Source organism: Myotis yumanensis, unplaced genomic scaffold (genome assembly GCF_028538775.1).
Source record: "Myotis yumanensis isolate MYYU_CA2020_CCGP unplaced genomic scaffold, mMyoYum1.0.hap1 SCAF_15, whole genome shotgun sequence".
NCBI classification, from domain to species: domain Eukaryota; kingdom Metazoa; phylum Chordata; class Mammalia; order Chiroptera; family Vespertilionidae; genus Myotis; species Myotis yumanensis.
In genome coordinates, this window is record NW_027223766.1 from 40,663,227 (window position 1) to 40,682,236 (window position 19,010).

A 19,010-nucleotide genomic window follows, 5' to 3' on the forward strand; every position below is an offset into this window, starting at 1 on the left:
AGATCTGGCTCTGAAAGACGTTTAGGACCTCGTAAGGTCAGCAGTCCGGGAAATGAAAAAGGCAAGGGAGTGAAGGCCGGTGGAAAGGGAAGTGCTGGGGGCAGGAGGGAGGGGGGTCAGCGATGTCTCTGCTCCAGGACATGCTCGAGGGAGCAGAGACCCAGCCTCTTCCCACACATCCCTGGGCCTGGCGCAGCACAGGCACGTGGCGGGCACACGATATACATTTGCCACGGGACTGAACGGCAAGCGCCGGCCTCAAAGTGTGGAAGAGACGCTCGGTGTGTTGTGCAGCTTTACAATGGAGCACAAGTCCAGGAAGCAGGTGCCCGGGATTAAGTGATGTTCATACCAAAGGCCCACCGACGACCCAGCCCAGTGGTTCGTTCCCACACTTAGTTGATGAGCAAAACCACCTGAGGAGGGTTTGGAAAATACTGGCTCTCAGGCCCCATCCCGGTGGCACTACCAAGTCTGTATTTTTAGAGTCAGGACTCCGGGATCTGTGTTTGAATCCCTTGGTGCAGCTCATGAACACCCAGGCCCGGGAACCACTGCTCTGTTCAGAAGGAAAGACGCCAGCTTTTGGAGAGCACTGGGCCCAGGCTCCAGGAGTGGTCACGGTCCTCACACACACACCAGGCCGTGCCAGCAGGCCCCCTCCCCTCAGCCCCTGGCAACAGCTGTCTACTTTCTGTCTCTACAATATTGACTGCTCTCGGTACCTCACTGTCTCAGCCCGTTCAGGCTGCTGTAACAAAAATATCATAGGCTGAGCGGCTTAAGCAATAGACATTCATTTCTCAGAATTCTGGAGGCTGTGAGTTCCAAAAGCCAGATGCACCCCTTCCTGGTTCATAGAGGGCTGTTTCTGCTGTGTCCACACCTGGTGGGAGAGGTGAGGGAGTTCTCTAGGGTCTTTTATTTTTTTAATTTTTTATATATTTACTAGACCAGTGATGGCGAACCTTTTGAGCTCAGCGTGTCAGCATTTTGAAAAACCCTAACTTAACTCTGGTGCCGTGTCACATAGAGAAATTTTTTGATATTTGCAACTATAGGAAAAGAAAGACTTATATTTTTGATATTTATTTTATATATTTAAATACCATTTAACAAAGAAAAGTCAACCAAAAAAATGAGTTCGCCATCACTGTACTAGAGGCCTAGTGCACAAAATTCGTGCACTGGAGGTGGGGGGGGGGGTGGCGGTGTTCCCTCAGCCCAGCCTGTACCCTCTCAAAGCCCAGGACCCCTCGGGGGATGTCCATCTGACGTTCTGCTGTAATGATCGCTTAGACTTTTATTATATAGATTGATTTCAGAGAGGAAGAAAGAGAGAGAGAAACATCAATGAAAACAGAGAATCATTGATTGGCTGCCTCCTGTACTCCCCACACTGGGGACCGAGCCTGCAACCCGGGCACCTGCCCTGACCAGGAATCAAACAGTGACCTCCAGGTTCATATAGGTCAATGCTCAACCACTGAGCCACACCGGCTGGGCTAGAAAGCTATTTTTAAAGAGTTATCTTCTGTCCATCGAAATGCTTTTCAGACTGCACTGAGGAGAAAGGATTTCCCAAATTAAGGACCTGTTACACAACACTTGCAATTATTTCAACAGGTGGTCAGCAAAATAGAGCACGCATGTAAACTTATTTGCAAAGCGGAGATGGTATTATCCATGTCGGTCACAGGGCTGCTATAAATATTAAACAAGACAATATAAGAATGTGCTTGGAATACAGCCTTGGCTTGATGGGTACGAGAGATTATAATTGGTATTACGACACACAAAATCTAGCTGGTAAATTGCTTTGTGAGGACATGGTCATGAGACAGCTACAAAAATGACTAGGAATCTATGAAAACTGCCCATAGCAGAGTAAAGGGAGGGAGGTTTTTGAGTTTAGAAAATAAAACCTGGTTAAGGTGACAACTGCCCCCAAGTACAGGAAATAGTAACATTGTCTGTAATGCCATATTCAAGTACAGGGTACAGTAACTTGTGTGAACTAGCATATACTTTACAGTATACAATTTACCTATTTTTGTGCCTATATGGAGACATATGGAATAAATATATACTTATAATTACTCAAGTGTTCATTATCCAATTCCTTGAAGTTAGGAAGTTGAATAGTGAAAATATTCTCTAATAAACCAATTACTTATAAAGTTGGCCCCTACTAAAACACCTCTTTCAGCTAATACTACTACCCCTGCCTCATGATAAAGCTTTAAAATGAAAGTCCAAGTAAAGCGAAATGATATGTAATATATGAATATATAGTACATATGAATAAATACGTAAATGATATATAATTTTGTCAGAAAAAGATATGCAGAGAAAAGTTACAAAATTTATTCTTTGAGAATGAGTGCATATTTGCCATTATAACCAAGGTTTGCTAAATCTAACAAAACATATTTTAATATCATTTAGTTTTATTTTCCAATATGAAGTTCCCATCAAACTTTCCCCCCACTGATTACAAAACTATTCTTCTCCTTTTAGGTGTATTCATATAAAATGCCCTGGCCTGGTAGCAATTATCCTCGGATGTGGGAAGAGAAAGAGGGAGTGTGAGCAAACGCCCGCGACCTTTCTCGACAGTTGCCTAACGAGCTAGGTAGCAATCGAGACAAACATACCCACTGTCCTCTTTTCAGTCTTGTGAAATGGAAGGAGGTGGACATTTTCTCTTAGCAGAGAAGGCCCTAGGGTTATCGGAGTTCTCTTGTCAGACTTTGGTTGGCAGAGTTTGTGGGGTGAGTTTGAAGTAGAGAGCAACATTCAAATCAGATACTTCAAAGACGCTTCAAAGTTCACACCTCCACTTGACTTTCAATTACCATTTGAATAAATTCTTAGAACTTCAGAGCTAGAAAACATTTTTTAAAAATTGGTCCTGGTCAAATACGTTTGGAGGCAACCACATTCATACGTAAGAAAACTAAGAGAAAGTGGGTACGTGGCTTTCCCGAGATCACACTGCCTACAACGGCTTGACGGATCCAAGACCCACGTCTCCTTAGTCTAGAGCCGTGGTTGGCAAACTGCGGCTCTCGAGCCACATGCGGCTCTTTGGCCCCTTGAGTGTGGCTCTTCCTAAGCCTTAGGAATACCCTAATTATGTTAATAACAATGTACCTACCTATATAGTTTAAGTTTAAAAAATTTGGCTCTCAAAAGAAATTTCAATCGTTGTACTGTTGATATTTGGCTCTGTTATGACTAATGAGTTTGCCCACCAATGGAGAGCTGTGGTCTCAACCTTGGCTGCACAGTGGAATCACCTGAGGAGCTTCAAACATTTCTGATGGCCCCAGCCAGTTGGGCTCAGCGGATAGAGTATCAGCCCGTGGACTGAAGGGTCCCAGGTTCAATTCTGCCCAAGGGCACATACCTCGGTTGCAGGCTCGATCTCTGGCAACCAAAAGCTATGTCTCCTTCACATCGATGTTTCTCTATCTCCCCACTCCTTCCACTCTGTTTTTAAAATAAATGGAAAAATATCCTCGGGTGAGGATTAACAACAACAAAAAACTTCTGATGTGTGGGTGCCATCTCCAGAGATGTTGACTTCAGGTGGTCTTGGGTGCAGCTGAACTGGGGATTTTTACTAGTAAGAGCTCCCCAGGTGAGTCTAACAGGCAGCCAAAGTTGAGATCCATGATCTTTCCTACTTTTTGCTCTGGCAAAAGGACCGATATCATTTCCCATGACAGTCCTTCTTCCTATCCTTCCAGTTTTCGCCTCCCAGTGAATCCTATTCCTTCTCTACTGTTGCCATATCCATCCAACAATTTGTAAAGCCCAAGGCCAGAAAAGGTGGAGTTCAGGCAGCAGTGGAGGAGGGAGGCAGGGCTAGGAACAGGGTGAGGGCGATGAGAAAGGCCTTGGAAACCAGAGCTGCGGGACCCTAGTCCACCCAGCAGCCTCTCACACTGGGCAGATGGTTGATTTCACAGCCGAATCTACCAGGGAACCAATAGCAACACTCTAGCAGCAGCCATATTCCCCAATATAAGTTGAAATATTCTCCATATGCTGGGGTTTCAGATTCTCTCCTGGAGCTGCAGGCAGCAGGAGCTAACCATCCTAGTCCTAGCTGACAGTGAATGACTCTTGGAGCTGAAAACGATCGGCTACTGTGGTGACATGAGCATGAAGCCAGGCCCGGGACCAACCCCTGAATGTGCGATGGTCTTTTCATTGCACTTAGTTGGGTGTATAAAAATGAGCTTTGGACCCTGGTCTAGAAGGGCAGTGGCGAGAAAACAAATTTCAAAATGATTCTCTCCTTTTAAAAAAAAATATTTTTAATTGATTTCAGAGAGGAAGAGAGAGATAGAAATATCAATAATGAGAGAGAATCATTGATGGGCCACCTCCTACACACCCCTCAATGGGGATTGAGCCTGCAACCCGGGCATGTACCCTGACAGGGAATTGAACCATGACCTCCAGGTTCATAGATCGACGCTCAATCACTGAGCCACACTGGCTGGACAAAAATACCTTTAAGTAAGCTCTACCTTTATAATTATTGATATACAGAGAGATGTCCATGGTAGATTAATTTTTTAATGCAGGTTATAAAATAGCATATTCTATTATATAGAGAGAGGGGGAGGTGAGAAAGAAGGGCAGAGAAAAAGAGTCTGAAAAAATATATATCAAAATGTTACTAATGGTTAATTCTGGGTCGTGTGATTGTAGGAGATTTTCATTTTTGAATTCTTTGTATTTTTTTTATTGTTTATAATCAGCATGCATTTCTTTTGTTTTTTTAAAAAAGGCAATAAGGCTATTTTCACTTTGTAAGAATCAAAATATTAAATAACTGTTTTACTGCCAGTTAAAACCTTGCAGAGCCACTGAGTCACTTAACTACTTCCCCTCTTGGGGAGATAAAAAATGGGCAGAATGGAGAGTGGAAAAATTTAATTAAAAAAAAAATCCTAAGGTAAAGTGCTGCAATATGCCATGCCCTTTCTATAGCGGGTGAAGTTAGGTCCTCCATAGCCTCAGTGAGCCAGGCCACCCTGGTACAACGCAGACCTGGATCGGTGAACTCCCTTCCTTCCGGTTGCACATGTATTTCCCTGTCGGAGCACTCAGCAGAGAGCTCCTGGGGCAGGGATGGGAGGATGGGTGTGTGTGGGGCGGGGGGAAGGGGGTCGGTCTTCCAGCTTTAGTACGTCCTACTTCTCCAAGTTAAAATAAAACATTATTTCTTACTCCAATTTTTCATCATCCTCTACTTGATTGATTTTTCTAGTCCACTTTGGGGCTTCCTCCCAGCTGTTTAAGATCCTTTATAAAAAAAGAAAGAAAAAAGTATTCTTATAAAATAAATATTTTTAAAACCGTGGCTGTCACTCCAGAGCTGAAACACACACACACACACACACACACACACACACACACACACACACACAAACGGTCTCTGATATCGCTTGCAGCAGAGCAAACTACTCAAAGCCCAGGGACACCCCTGCACACAGGGACACCCCTGCACACAGAAAGGGTAGGGGACTCTCCAGTGGAAGGGAAGCAGGAAATCCCACCTGCCTTGCCCTTCCATTTATTGTTCATGATTCTGTGGGCCAGGAATTCAAGTAGAGCTTATCACTGCTTGGGCTGTGTCAGCTGGTCAGGCCGGCGGGGGGGGGGGGGGGGCAGGGAGGGGGGGTTCCAGGTGGCCCTGCATTTGGAGGCTTGGTCCTGGCTGCCGGTCGGGGTGCCCTGGTCTCCTCCTGTGGCCATTCTCTCTTCACATTTTCTCTCTCCACATTTTCTCTCTCATTCAGTAATTCACCGTAACCACCTCTGTCTAGTGGCTGGTTCCCAGAGGGTGAAAACGGAAACATCAAAGGCTTTCCTAAGACCTAGGCGCCCAGTCCCACAGCGCCCACCCAGGATCCTATTGGTCAAAGCGAATCCCGGAACAAGAGCTGGGGAAACAGCCCAGCCGGTGTGGCTCAGTGGTTGAGTGTTGACCTATGAACCAGGAGGTCACGGTTCAAGTCCCAGTCAGGGCATGTGCCCATGTTGTGGTCTCGATCCCCACTGCGGGGCATGCAGAAGGCAGCTGATCAAAGATTCTCTCTCATCATCGATGTTTCTATCTCTCTCGCTCCCTCTCTTTTCCTCTCTGAAATCAATATTTAAAAATACTGTTTAAAAAGAGTTGGGGAAATCAACTTCACCTCTTGAAGCAGGAATGGCAAAGTCCCATTGGAAAAGATAATATGGAATGGGAGGTGTTGTAGCTATCTTTAGAAAAAAAAAAAACTACTTAAAGAGTTCAAAATTAAAAACAAATATTTTAATGAGCTTAAAAACCATGGTAACTAAGTATAATAAAAAAAAACTAATAATAATCACCAGAGGGGATAATTTTTTTTTAGGTTGTCTGACACTTTTACTTTCTGAATCAGCCCTTGCTTGCCTCTTGTCGCCGTTTTGTTACATTAGGCCAAGAAATCCTACATGCAGCGTATACGAAAAAAGTACTTGCTGTGTCACCCTTTGCCAATAGTTCACCAGTGCTGTTCCCTCTCAGTCACCTTCTCCCTTTGCCTGTATTTCCCCGGCTGCCCACCCTCAGCTTTCTTACCTCTTATTCTTCGCTCTTCCTAGGGGATGTTATCCAATCCTCTGGCTGCCACCTACATGTTAATGACTCCCCCTCCCCCGCTTTTTAAATCCTCTCCCTAGGACATTGTCATTGATTTTTAAACAGAGGGGCTAGGGAGAGAGAGCAAAACATCAATTTAAGAGAGAAACATGGGTTGGTTGCAAGCCAGGCATGTGCCCTGACTGGGAATCAAACCTGAGACCTCTTGGTGTATGGGATGACGCTCCTACAGACTAAGCCACACTGGCCAGGGCGACTCCTACGTTTTAAGCTCCAGCCAAGATCTTTCTCTCCTGGGCTCCAGACCTGAAATTCCCACTGCCTCCTGGGCACCTGTATTTGGATGTGCCACAGGTAATCTCATCTTTACATGTTCTCATTTGGACTTGGCATTTTCTTCCCATCGAAAGCTCCTGCCTCCCCAGGGTCCCTTCCTTGAGCTTAGAGTCTTGTTTTTGTCCTGTTTCGTCCAGTGAATCAAGCCAGAAACCCAGCAGTCCTCCTCCACATCTCCCTCTGTCCTCATGCCCACATCCAATCAATGACCCAATCCTGCTAGTTTCTGGTGTCACACTACCTCCTGCCTACATTACTACAAAAGCCTCCTCACTGGTGTTTGACCCCCCCCCCCCCCCCCCCCCCGCCCCGCCCGGTCTATTCTCCACACAGGGCCCACATGAGCTTTCTATAGCATCATCCCTGGCTAAAGCCTGTTGGTAAGTCCCCAGTATCCTCGGGATAGAAGTTCTCCATCTACATTCCTTAGCAGGGCACACAAAGGCCCTTTATGTTCTGGGCGGCTTTCATTAACACCCTGAGCTCCTCATCCTACCTCTCTAATCTGTAATCAGACAGTTTAGAGCAGTGATGGCGAACCTATGACACGCGTGTCAGAGGTGACACGAGAACTCATTTTTTTGGTTGATTTTTCTTTGTTAAATGGCATTTAAATATATAAAATAAATATCAAAAATATGTCTTTGTTTTACTATGGTTGCAAATATCAAAAAACTTCTCTATGTGACACGGCACCAGAGTTAAGTTAGGGTTTTTCAAAATGCTGACACGCCGAGCTCAAAAGGTTCGCCATCACTGGTTTAGAGCATCCTGAATCCCCAAAGTTCTCTCTTTTCTCCACCTCCCTCCCTCAGGATCAGCTGGGGGAAGTCTTCCCTGACCCCTTCCTTGGCCCTCCCAGGACATTCTGTGTACACCCCTTCCTTAGCTCTCACCATTCTACAGTCATGCCTGGCTCACTTACTAGTATTTACTTCTCCCATTAGACTGGAAGCTCCTTCAACACAGGAGCTGTGTCTTTTTTATGGTTGTTCCTCTGAGTTCAGCTCGTCCCTGGTACATGGTGGGGCAAGGGATGAATGCTGATGATACCCACCGGCTGGAAGGAACACAGAGATGACTCCTGGGTACAATGTGCTTTAATATCCATAACTGACCTGCAGCATCTTCACTGTCAGCCCCTCCTCCCACTTCCTTCACTATTCTGACCGAAGGAGAACCCAGCCCATCAGCAGGAAAGGTGGCATCTCTGAGGGACTGCTTACTCCTGCCCAGGGGCTTTCTCTCACTCACGCCCAAGATGAGACTTCCATGCCTGGCCCTGCCGTGATACAAGCTAGGGAAAGGCATGGAAGGATCCAGACTTCTGCCTAGGCACCAGTCCACATTCTATCTACAACCCCAGGGAGTCTTCAGAGACGACCTACAGTTTCATTTTACCCGTTTAAAAACCTTGAGTGCCTTGTCTGGAACAGACACTGAGCCAGAAAGATGATGTTGGCGTGGCCACCATCTTGAAGGAGCTCGGATCTGGGCGGAACACCGGCAGAATATAGTTTTGTGAAAGACTTCTTGCAATAAGGTGTGCCCGTGCTTTGCTCTGATCATGGAGGTGTGGAGGAGTAGAGGAGAACGATGGATTCATCTCGGAGTTATCAAGAAAGGTGTCAACAAGGTGGCAAAGGATCTCATAGGATAAAAAATGTGCATTTCTTCCTAGACACGAGGCCTCCTGCTGCTCTTGAAAGACAGTCTCAGTTTCAAACGGGGGCCTGTACATTCACCAGTCCTCTGGCTCCTCCTGCCTCACTTTCCCAGCTCTGTGCCCTCCTCCTTTCCCCAGCACACTCTCACCTCAGGCCACAGTGCACCACACAGGGCACGGCTCCTTCCTGCTCTCGTAGCTGTTTCCTCTACTCAGGTGCACTCAGCCTGTCCTCTCATTAGAATCTCAGCGGTTCTCAGCCTGTGGGTCTCGACCCCTCTGGGGGTCGAACGACCCTTTCACAGGGGTCGCCTAAGACCATCGGAAAACACATATGAAATTACATATTGTTTTTGTGATTAATCACTATGCTTTAATTGTGTTCCATTTGTAACAATGACATTGGGGGTCACCACAACATGAGGAACTGTATTAAAGGGTCACGGCATTAGGAAGGTTGAGAACCACTGCATTAGATTTTCAGCTGAACAGTATCCTCCTCAAAGCAAGCTTCTCTTCCCTCCCAAACCAGACCAGCGGCCCACAGTCACATCACTCTGTTGCAATTCTAGGCATTACAGTTAATTCACTTGCCTTCGTAAGTGAATATGTGTATGTGTGCGTGTGCCTGTCTTGTCTACCTGTCTTTGCCTTCCCATCCAAGCTTTTTGAGAGCAGGGGGCGGACCGGTCTTGTTCGTTGCTATTGTCCCCGTGCCCAGGGACTAGAACACATTGTAGGTGGCTTAGAAACATGAAAGTGTACCGTATGCTTGAGGAAGAGCAAGTCATTTGTTATGGCTGTGGGCAGGGGTATGAATGGGTGGGAGATGAGGTTGGCAGGGTGGGGAGAGAAGCTGGGGGCCCACTGTAGAGCTCTGAATGAAATGGCCTATTGTCTCCTAGGCAACAGGAGCCAAGGATCATGTTTAAGTAGGGAGTGCCACGATTGGATCATGACTTTCAAAAAGCCACTCTGGCCTAGTGTGGAAAGTTTGGGCCCTGGAAAGGAACTGGGGTGGCGGTGGGTCGGGGTTGGAGATTGCAGTTTGTTTAAACCAAGGGGACGTTGATGACAGACTGACCTAGAGCAACGTTTGAGGGAGAGAAGAGAGACATTTCTGGGGGCCACGTGGATCCAGGGCCTTGAGGGAGAAGGCGAAGGCTGTGTGGGAAACAATGAGTGCAGCCCTGACCGGTTTGGCTCATTGGATAGAGCATCAGCCTGCGGACTGAAGGGTCCCAGGTTCGATTCCGGTCAAGGGCATGTACCTTGGTTGCAGGCTCATCCCCAGTAGGGGGTGTGCGGGAGGCAGCTGATTGATGCTTCTCTCTCATCAATGTTTCTAACTCTCTATCCCTCTCCCTTCCTCTCTGTGAAAAAATCAATAAAATATGTTAAAACAAACAAACAAACAAACAAATGAGTGCATACAGGAAGAGCAGCAACCAGGGTCTGAGTTTTGGTGATGTCGCGTCTGAGGTGGCCAGGGAACCTCTTTCTCTGAATCTCTAGGAATTGTGCCGCCACCACGCTGTTCCTCCTCCCCCTTTTCCCTTTTCTTTCCTGTTTTGAATCACTCCCACCAGCCCGGAATGCTCCCTGCTCCTCAGCCTGCTGGGGCACCAGGCCAGCAGCCCCACGTTCCTGAGGGAGGGACGGGGTTCAGACCCGGAGGGCTGGCTGTGGCCCCCCCCAGGACGGCTCCCCGACAGGAAGGGCACAGACGGGAGCTTCCTCTGCGGCAGCAGGTGCCCGGAGCCAGCTGCTCCCGCCCCGCAGGCTCCGATCAACAGGATGGGACTGCCCGGGCGGAAGGAAGCCTGCCGGGAAGGACACCCTGCAGACGCAGGGGGAGGGGGCGGGCTGGAGCGCAGGGGAGACAGGAAGAGCTGCCTGGGCTGCTGAGCTGGCGCCCCTCCAGCAGATTCTGGAGCGGCAGTGACAGGAGGCCATTCAGTTCTCTTCCTTCCCACCGTGGGCGGCTCTGGCCCCGTGCATCGTTATTATTATTGCTGTGCGGTTGTTGGCTAGCCTGGGCCTTACATAGACCCGAAGAAGTCATCGGATAATTTTGTTCATGGATTTGGCAATTGCTAAAATAATTGGTTCCTTTTCTGGGCTCATGCAGTGCTTATTGGTACAAAGAGGACTTGTGCATTAGCCTTTCGGGTGCTCGCGGGAGGGGCGGTGATCTCCGCCACGTGTTCAGCCTGTCCCGAGCAGATAAAATGTCGGTACCCTTTGGGCCCCGTTATCACTCCCCAGCTCTCCCAACAGTTACTGCGAACCGGCACCAAACGGCTAAAGAGGCGCAAACAGGGAGCAGAGCCACAGGCTCCCAACCAGCAGGCCCCGCCCGCCTCCGTCCAGCCCGGGGGAGGGGAGGGTCGAAGGTGGAGGTGGTGGGAGTGTGGGGGGCGATGGCGCTTTGGAGGGGCGCTGACCTGGCTCATACCCCTGCAGCAACCCCACCCCCAGGCGTGGCGCAGAGGGCCCCAGGCGACCCTGGGAGATTCCTCCCCTTAATCCCCGGCTTCCAGGCAGGGTGCTTCCGGCGGCCTGGGCCTGGGCCTGGGCCTGGGGTGGGGGTGGGGTCTGTTTTTGAAACAGCAATTTAAACTTTAACTACCTCGAGCTCAAAACTCGATTCCGCCACCGAGCGTCGGCACCAGAAAGGATAAAAAAAAAAAAAAATCGGGGTCTACGGCTTCCCTTCACCCCATTGGTTCAGTTCTCGGGCTCCCTGCAGTCCCCACGCCGTTCTCTTGGCAGCGCCGGAGGAAGGATGGGCGGGGCGGGCGGGGCAGGCACCGCTCCCAACCGCGCGGAGAGGGAGGGCGAGCCCGCGCCCGAGGCCCCGGCGTGGGCGGGGGGCGCAGTAACAGGTGTCGGCTCAGCTACTGGGCTCCCTTCCCTCCCTCCCCTCCCCGCCCCCGTGATCCCCGCCGCTCAGCCGGGCAAAACCAAGCACATGCTCAAGACATGCAGCTCAGTCGGTCAGCGGGCTCCGCTCCCTCGCCAGACGTGAAAAGCTTTGGCGTTCCCAAATGCAAACCTCTTGGCGCGGACCCCTGAGCTCGCAGCCGCCGCCTCCCCCGCTCGGCTGCCTGGCGTCCCGCCCACCCCGCGGCTGGCCGACTTGGGGCCCCGCGCCAAGGGGACGCGGCAGAGTGGGCATCCCTCCCCACCACCCACGTGGGACCAGCCCTCCGCAGTGCCTGGGCGCGCCGCCGCCGCGCCTCCGGGCGAGGGCCCCGCCCGTGGCCCCGCCCCCTGGGCCGGGGGGTGGGTGGGGACGACTGGCGGCGGGTGGGCGAGGGGTAGGGGGCTGGTCGCGGAGTCAGGTGGCGGCGGGAGTCCCTCGGGCCGAGGGAACACGCTGCCGGGGATTGTGTACACGCTCCACTGACACCAGCTTCACGCTGCCGGGCAGCCGCTGATCACGCGTGGCCCCGCGAGCCTATTGGCCGGCGCCTCACACACCTTTGTCGCTGATTGGCCCGCCCCAGGCTCCGCCCCGGCTCCGCCCCACCCCCGCCCGCGGCGCGCGGCAGGCGGAGCGGCTACCTGAATGGGGAGGGGGCAGACGGCGCGGAGCGCAGAGGCAGCGGCGGGAGCGACGTCGAGTGTCTCCGCGCGCCCGTCTGGACCAGCAGCCAGTGAGCGTGCCGCCCGCGGCCAGGCAGCCAACCATGCTCAACTTCGGCGCCTCTCTCCAGCAGGCTGCGGTAAGCCACCTGGGAATGCCCGGCCCTCCCCGGCTCGCCACGTCTGAGCGGCCGGCGGGGCGCGAACCCGAGCCCCTGACAGCCAGCCGCGCCCGGGGACCCCGGCTGCAGCGCAGTCGTGGGGGAGTCGGGAGGTTTCCTGCCTGCAGGCGAGGCTCCGGCGAGGGCGTGTGCGTCGCGAGGGGGTCAGGAGAGGCGGCCCGGGATGGAGCGCCGAGGGGGAGACAGGTCTGCTCAAGGTGTCATGAGGGGCCGGGGCAGCTCCCCGGAGAGGCTGGAGGCAAGTGAGGGAGAGGATGGCGGGAGGGGCAGGAAGAGTGGGGAGGGCAGGGGGCCCCCCTGCACCTGGCGCCCGGAGAGATGCCTCCTCCTGGATCGGGACTGCGAGCCAGGGTGGGAGGGGGCTGCTCGCGAGCATTTGGGCGGCGCGGTGCGCACAGGAGAGGGGACCCTCTCTCGGGGGTCTGAACGGAGGCTTGCAGGAGGGGACGGATCCGCAGATCTCCGGGGGCGGGGAGGGAGGGTGCCCGGCGAGGATGCGGGGGAATGGCACGCGGGCCGCAGAGCGCCGAGGAGGGGGACGAGAAGTTCGCCCCCAGACGTCGGCCGGGGACTCCATCTCATCCTCGGAGGGGGCAGGTGGCCGCCTTCCACGAACCCCTTGGAGGGGGCTGGGAGCCGCCGCGGGGAGGGGAGGGTGGAAAGCAGGACCCAGCAGCGGGGAGGGGAGGGTGGACGGGGGCGCGGGGGCCCTGAGTCTAGGCGGGAGCCGCAGGCCGTGGGGCCGCGCGCCTGGAGCGCGGGCCGGTGGGGGCTGCACGTCTGGGATCCCGTGGAGACGCGCGGGGGGCGGAGGCCGGAGCTGCAGACTCGGGGAGGGTGCGCTGCGTCTGCCGGGAGAGACCGGGTGGTCTGAGGTCCCCTGGGCGGCGTGGGAGGGAAGCACCGAGGGCTCGGCCGGATCCCCGGGGGCTTCGCCGGGAGGGGGCGGAGGCCGGGTTTCCGCGGGGACCCGGCTCCTCCTCCGGCAGCTGAACCGGAGGTCGGGGGCGGGGGGTGGGGGGGTGGGCCGGGAGCGGGTGCGCCCGGGGAGCGTCTCGTCCCCGAGTGACCCAGCCCCGGCCTCCGCCAGGGGCGGGAGCGAGCCGGCCCCGCTGTCGGTTCCTAAGGGAACCGCGGGAGCGGGGAGGGGCGGGCGCTCCGGGAGTCGGGCGCCCGCGGCCCCGCCCCTCCCCGCGGGCTCGGCGCGCTCTGCCGGGCGGTTGGCGGCGGCGCCCGCGGCCCCTCCCCCGGCCGGCGCGCGGGCGGGGGCCCCGGCTCAGGAAGTAGGTGAAAGGTGACGGCGCGGCAATTCCCAGTGAACGTTTCCTGCGCGGCCGGGAGCAGCCGCCGATCACGCTTTGTTCACATGCCTCGCCCCCGCCTCCTCCGCCCCCGCCCCGGCGGCCCAGCCAATGCGGGCGCGGGCCGCCGGCCGGCAGGCCTATGGCGGGGGCTGGGATGCGGGGACGTGCGAGCCGCGAGGAATGTTCCCAGTGACTCACCCGAGAGCCTCACTGAGGTTAGGGCGGCCCCATCCGTCTGTCCCCGCCAGCGAGGATCTCCCCCGCCGCCCGCCCCCGCCCCTCGTCTGCCTCCCCCGCCCGCGCCTCCGCCCGCCCGCCCGCGCGTCCCTTTCCTCTCTCCCGCCCCACTCCCTTTCCTGCCCTCCAGCTCAGCTTCTCCTCCCGGCTCACGCTCCTCGGCCCTGCCGCCCGCCCGCCCGCCTGCCTTTTCCCTTTCTCCTTTCTTGCTTCGGCATCGGGAGGCTTTTCTCTATCACCAGCGCGGTCCGTTGCAGCTGACAATAAATGCACGCCCGATTACGCAATGGCGTTGTTAGTGATATTTGAAGAGCAATGGCTCGTTTTCTAAGCATTTCAACACGAAAGGTTTACGCGTTTTAAAAAATGAGCGTCGAGAATAATACCTTGCTACGTGAAGAATGCTTTTCGATATTTTTACACAGGCTCTTGTTTGGGAGGAAGATTGGGATCACATTCATGAAAAATGGGAGAGGTGGTGGGTAGTTCCATTGTTCTTAAAGTGCAATTTAATGTGAAGCATCAAACACTTGATAGAAGGAGCTGTACATATGAATACAAAGCGTGTGCCATTTATCTTGTCATCAAGCAGTTCTTGAAAAAATAGTCTGTTTGGACTATTGCAAACTCCTTGCAGCCAGGGTTTTTGCAAATTCCGAGTAGAAGATCAAATTTTCTGATTATCCATTTTTTAGTAGTATTGCATTAGCTGGCCATAATTGTGAGTAGCAAACCATTGTGTTAAATGGAACAAAAACATGAAGTTGAAAATAAAGTTTTGGGATTCTTCCCCCCCCCCCCCCCCCCATGTATCAAAAAAACTTAAATTTCAAATAATCTTATACACTAATTTGAAAGAAACTCTGGAGAATCCTTATCCTGTTGATTTTATCCCAGAAGTGTGAAGTGACATTTCAAAGGTCCATATGAACAGGCCAGAGCTGTCTGCTGCACTGCATTTTTAAGAAAGTCTTAAAAGAAGATAACTTTTGCAGAGCCATCCTTTAGTTATTTTGTCTGACCCCAGTGGCAAGTGGCGACTCTGGAAGGAATATATATAACTATTTTTCTTCGAAGCCAAGTGCTTCTCTTTTTTTGGATCACAAATGTACTGATGCCTTTGGCCTTCGTCCCCTCACTGGTAATCACATGCTCCTCTCTACCTAGCAAGGATTAAAGTGTTCAAGCCTAAATGTGAGAGGAAGAATGAGGGAGGTTTAGAGTAGGGGTGAGAGGAAAATTATTTCATATTTAGTTTGGAGAGTTGTGCAAATAGTAAAAAAAAAAAAAACGAAAAAATTGTACAGTGTTCTGGTCTTACTTGGATGACAAAAAGTATGTTTATAAGTATTCAACCTTTTGTTTCTATAGGAGGAAAGAATGGAAATGATTTCTGAAAGATCAAAAGAGAGTATGTATTCCTGGAATAAAACTGCAGAGAAAAGTGATTTTGAAGCTGTAGAAGCTCTTATGTCAATGAGCTGCAGTTGGAAGACTGATTTTAAGAAATACCTTGAAAACAGACCTGTTACCCCCCGTATCTGATATGTCAGAAGAAGAGAATTTGCTTCCTAATACTCCTGATTTTCATACGATCCCCGCATTTGTAAGTATTGTTGTTTTTAAGATGAATGTAAATGATACACTTTCTTATAATTTAACGAATGAATTCTACTTTAAATTTCTCACACTGTTATGCCTGTTTTTTTCTTTGTAGTGTTTGACGCCACCTTACAGTCCTTCTGACTTTGAACCCTCTCAAGTATCAAATCTGATTGCACCAGCGCCATCTACTGGACACTTCAAGTCATTCTCAGATCCTGCCAAGCCTCACATTGCTGCACCTTTCAAGGAGGAAGAGAAAGGCCCAGTGCCTGTCCCCAAGTTCCCCAAGGCTCAGGCAACAAGTGTGATTCGTCATACAGCCGATGCCCAGTTGTGTAACCACCAGTCCTGCCCAGTGAAAGCAGCCAGCATCCTCAACTGTCAGGACAATTCTTTTAGAAGAAGAGCCCACCTAAATGTTGAGGCTGCAAGAAAAAGCGTACCTTGTGCAGCTGTGTCACCAAACAGATCCACGTGTGAGAGAAACACAGTCGCAGAGGCTGATGAGAAAGCAGGCGCTGCACTTTATGACTTTTCTGTGCCTTCTTCAGAGACAGTCATCTGTAGATCTCAGCCAGCTTCCGTGTCCCCACAACAAAAGTCAGTATTGGTTTCTCCACCTGCCGCAATATCAACAGGGGGAGTGCCACCTATGCCGGTAATCTGTCAGATGGTTCCCCTCCCTGCAAACAGCCCTGTTGTGACAACCGTTGTTCCCAGCACTCCACCCAGCCAGCCTCCAGCTGTCTGCCCGCCTCTTGTGTTCATGGGCCCTCAGGTGCCCAAAGGCGCTGTCATGTTTGTCGTGCCCCAGCCCGTTGTCCAGAACCCAAAGCCTCCAGTAGTGAGCCCAAATGGCACCAGACTCTCTCCCATTGCCCCTGCTCCAGGGTTTTCCCCTTCGGCGGCAAAAGTCACTCCTCAGATCGACTCGTCGAGGATAAGAAGTCACATCTGTGACCATCCAGGATGTGGCAAGACGTACTTTAAAAGTTCTCATCTGAAGGCCCACATGAGAACACATACAGGTACCAAACATTCCTTATTTATGTTATAGAAATTTAGATGAAGTTTCCTTTGGCAGTGATCACAGATATAAACCAGAAATATTAGGGAAGAACTCGCCTTGTTAGCCATTCAATGGATGGTATTGACCTGTGCAAGCTCCTCTGAAAGATTTCATGAAGGTGTTTTAATTTCTCAAATGATGATTGTTTAATGTCTGGAGTAGCTACTTTAATAAATTACCTCTAAAGCCCTTAGTTGGAGTTCAGAAACCTTTTTGTTTGGGGCTTCTGTTATAAAGGGAAGACCTATAAACATGATAATGAAAGTTGAAACTAGTGCATGTACTTACATGACAGTTTATTAGTTTAGTCATGTATAGTACTTACTTGGCAGTTTATTAATTTAGTAGCTTTTATTTTTAAAAAGTATAGATCTAATTGAATGTGTAACTTACAGTGATGTAGCAAATGCGTAGTAACGATAATCTGAATTGTTTGTTTCAGGAGAGAAGCCTTTTAGCTGTAGCTGGAAAGGTTGTGAAAGGAGGTTTGCTCGTTCTGATGAACTGTCCAGACACCGACGAACCCACACAGGTGAGAAGAAATTCGCCTGTCCCATGTGTGACCGGCGGTTCATGAGGAGTGACCATTTGACCAAACATGCCCGGCGTCATCTGTCAGCCAAGAAGCTACCAAATTGGCAGATGGAAGTGAGCAAGTTGAACGACATTGCCCTACCTCCAACCACTGCTCCCACACAGTGACAGCTCAGAAGGTGAAGAATAAGAACTAACTTTGGTCACAGCTGGGAGCCAGTGGTGATGCAGGAATGCTTCCACTGCAAGTCTGTGGCCCTCCAGTGGGGCTGAAGCAGAAGCCCACAGCTTGGGGAGAAGGCCCAGACGGGGTTAGATGACAAGAAGTGCTGTGGTCACAGGCACGCCAGAGTGGCAGGATTCATTTCTTACATAAGAGACACGAGAAAGCCTTTATTCCTTTAAATAGTTTTTGAAGGTTTCAGATGAGGTCAGCACAGGCAGCACAAATTTTGAATTTGTGTGCACAACTTGTTACTTTACTTTTGCCATTTGTACTTGAGACCAATGTTGCAATGTGATTCTTCTGAAGCACTGGTTTCAAGAGTATAGAGACTGGAAATCAACATTACGGTACAGAGATGGAGATATAAAGTCAATTTTTATTATTATAAATATTGTCATCTTTTCCTAGAGTTATCTTGTTTACTATTCCTCGTCTTTCCAGTCAACTTTGTGGATGTAGTTGTTAAATAGACCTTGCATTTTTACATTATTGCTGACATTTGGAATTGATTAGCTGTATATTGCTAAAGAGGGCCCAAAGATTTGGAATCCTCAAATAATTTAATTCCTTTGAAGTGTAGCTACAATTTTTTTTTTTTTGCATTTTTGTTTTGAAAGTTTAAAAAATGACTATCTAGGCATTTTATGATGCTTTGAACTTTAGTTTGCCTGCAGTTTCTTGTGTAGATTTAAGAATTGTATACCAATGTGTTTTCTCTAGAGACTAAGATACACTGCACTTTGTTGAGAAAAAATTTCAAAGATGAAAATATATATTGTAAAGAAGGGATATCAAGAATTTCAGATAACTCCTTGAAAAAGATGGCTGATGTCATCAGTAAAGTACCCTTAGGTTATGAGGATATAACATGTGCTTTATTGAATTAAAAAGTTAATGACCATTATTCACAAATGGACAGATACTGTCCTGTTAATTTATAGGAGGCTTATGGGGGGATGTGGAACTAGATAATGTAGAAAAATTACTAGAACATTCACTTTTGTTAACAGTATTTCTGTTATATCCTGTTGTGTAGTGGGTGATATACACAGTGGTAAAACAAAAGTAAATTGTTTAAAATATATAGTGAAAAATGTCCCTGTATCTACCCATTTAACATTTTTCTCGATATCGGGTTTAGATTTCTGACATCCAAACTCTTGGACCCTTGGAAAAGTTTTCTTTGAATAAGTTAAAAATCCTTGTGATTTACAATTTGCACAATATTTCTTTTGTTGTACTTTATATCTTGTTTACAATAAAGAATTTCCTTTGGTATATCTAATTGGTTGATTGCATTTGTTGAAAACCATTCTCTAACCTTGACACTAGTCACTTACGGTACTATGAAAGGACTTGGTATGTGAATTTCTCTCAGGGCCTCCTCATTCCAGTTTAGAACTGTAGGAGTGTATCTTTAACATACGAATCTGTTTAGAGAGTATATACAAAGCGAAGCCAGGTGTCTGTTCACTGAGATCATGTAAGAGCCTGCCCATGTATTTTAATTTTTAAACATTTTTGTGCATTTTGATAATTTGAGGTTGAAATATACCTCTGGCTCTCAGCAAAACCTTGTTAAGTAGCATTAAGTTAAAGGGAACATCA

The 19,010-nt window shown here is 50.0% G+C and overlaps 1 protein-coding gene across 1 annotated transcript; it reads left to right on the top strand.

The window, feature by feature from the left end:
* The first annotated feature begins 12,243 nt into the window (after positions 1-12,243).
* Positions 12,244-18,682, top strand: KLF10 (KLF transcription factor 10). The gene is given in 5 exon segments (XM_070392084.1): positions 12,244-12,385; positions 15,340-15,501; positions 15,503-15,574; positions 15,686-16,601; positions 17,085-18,682. Coding segments are annotated over 5 exon segments (1,446 nt in total). The 5' UTR covers positions 12,244-12,349; the 3' UTR covers positions 17,345-18,682.
* The last annotated feature ends 328 nt before the right edge of the window (positions 18,683-19,010 follow it).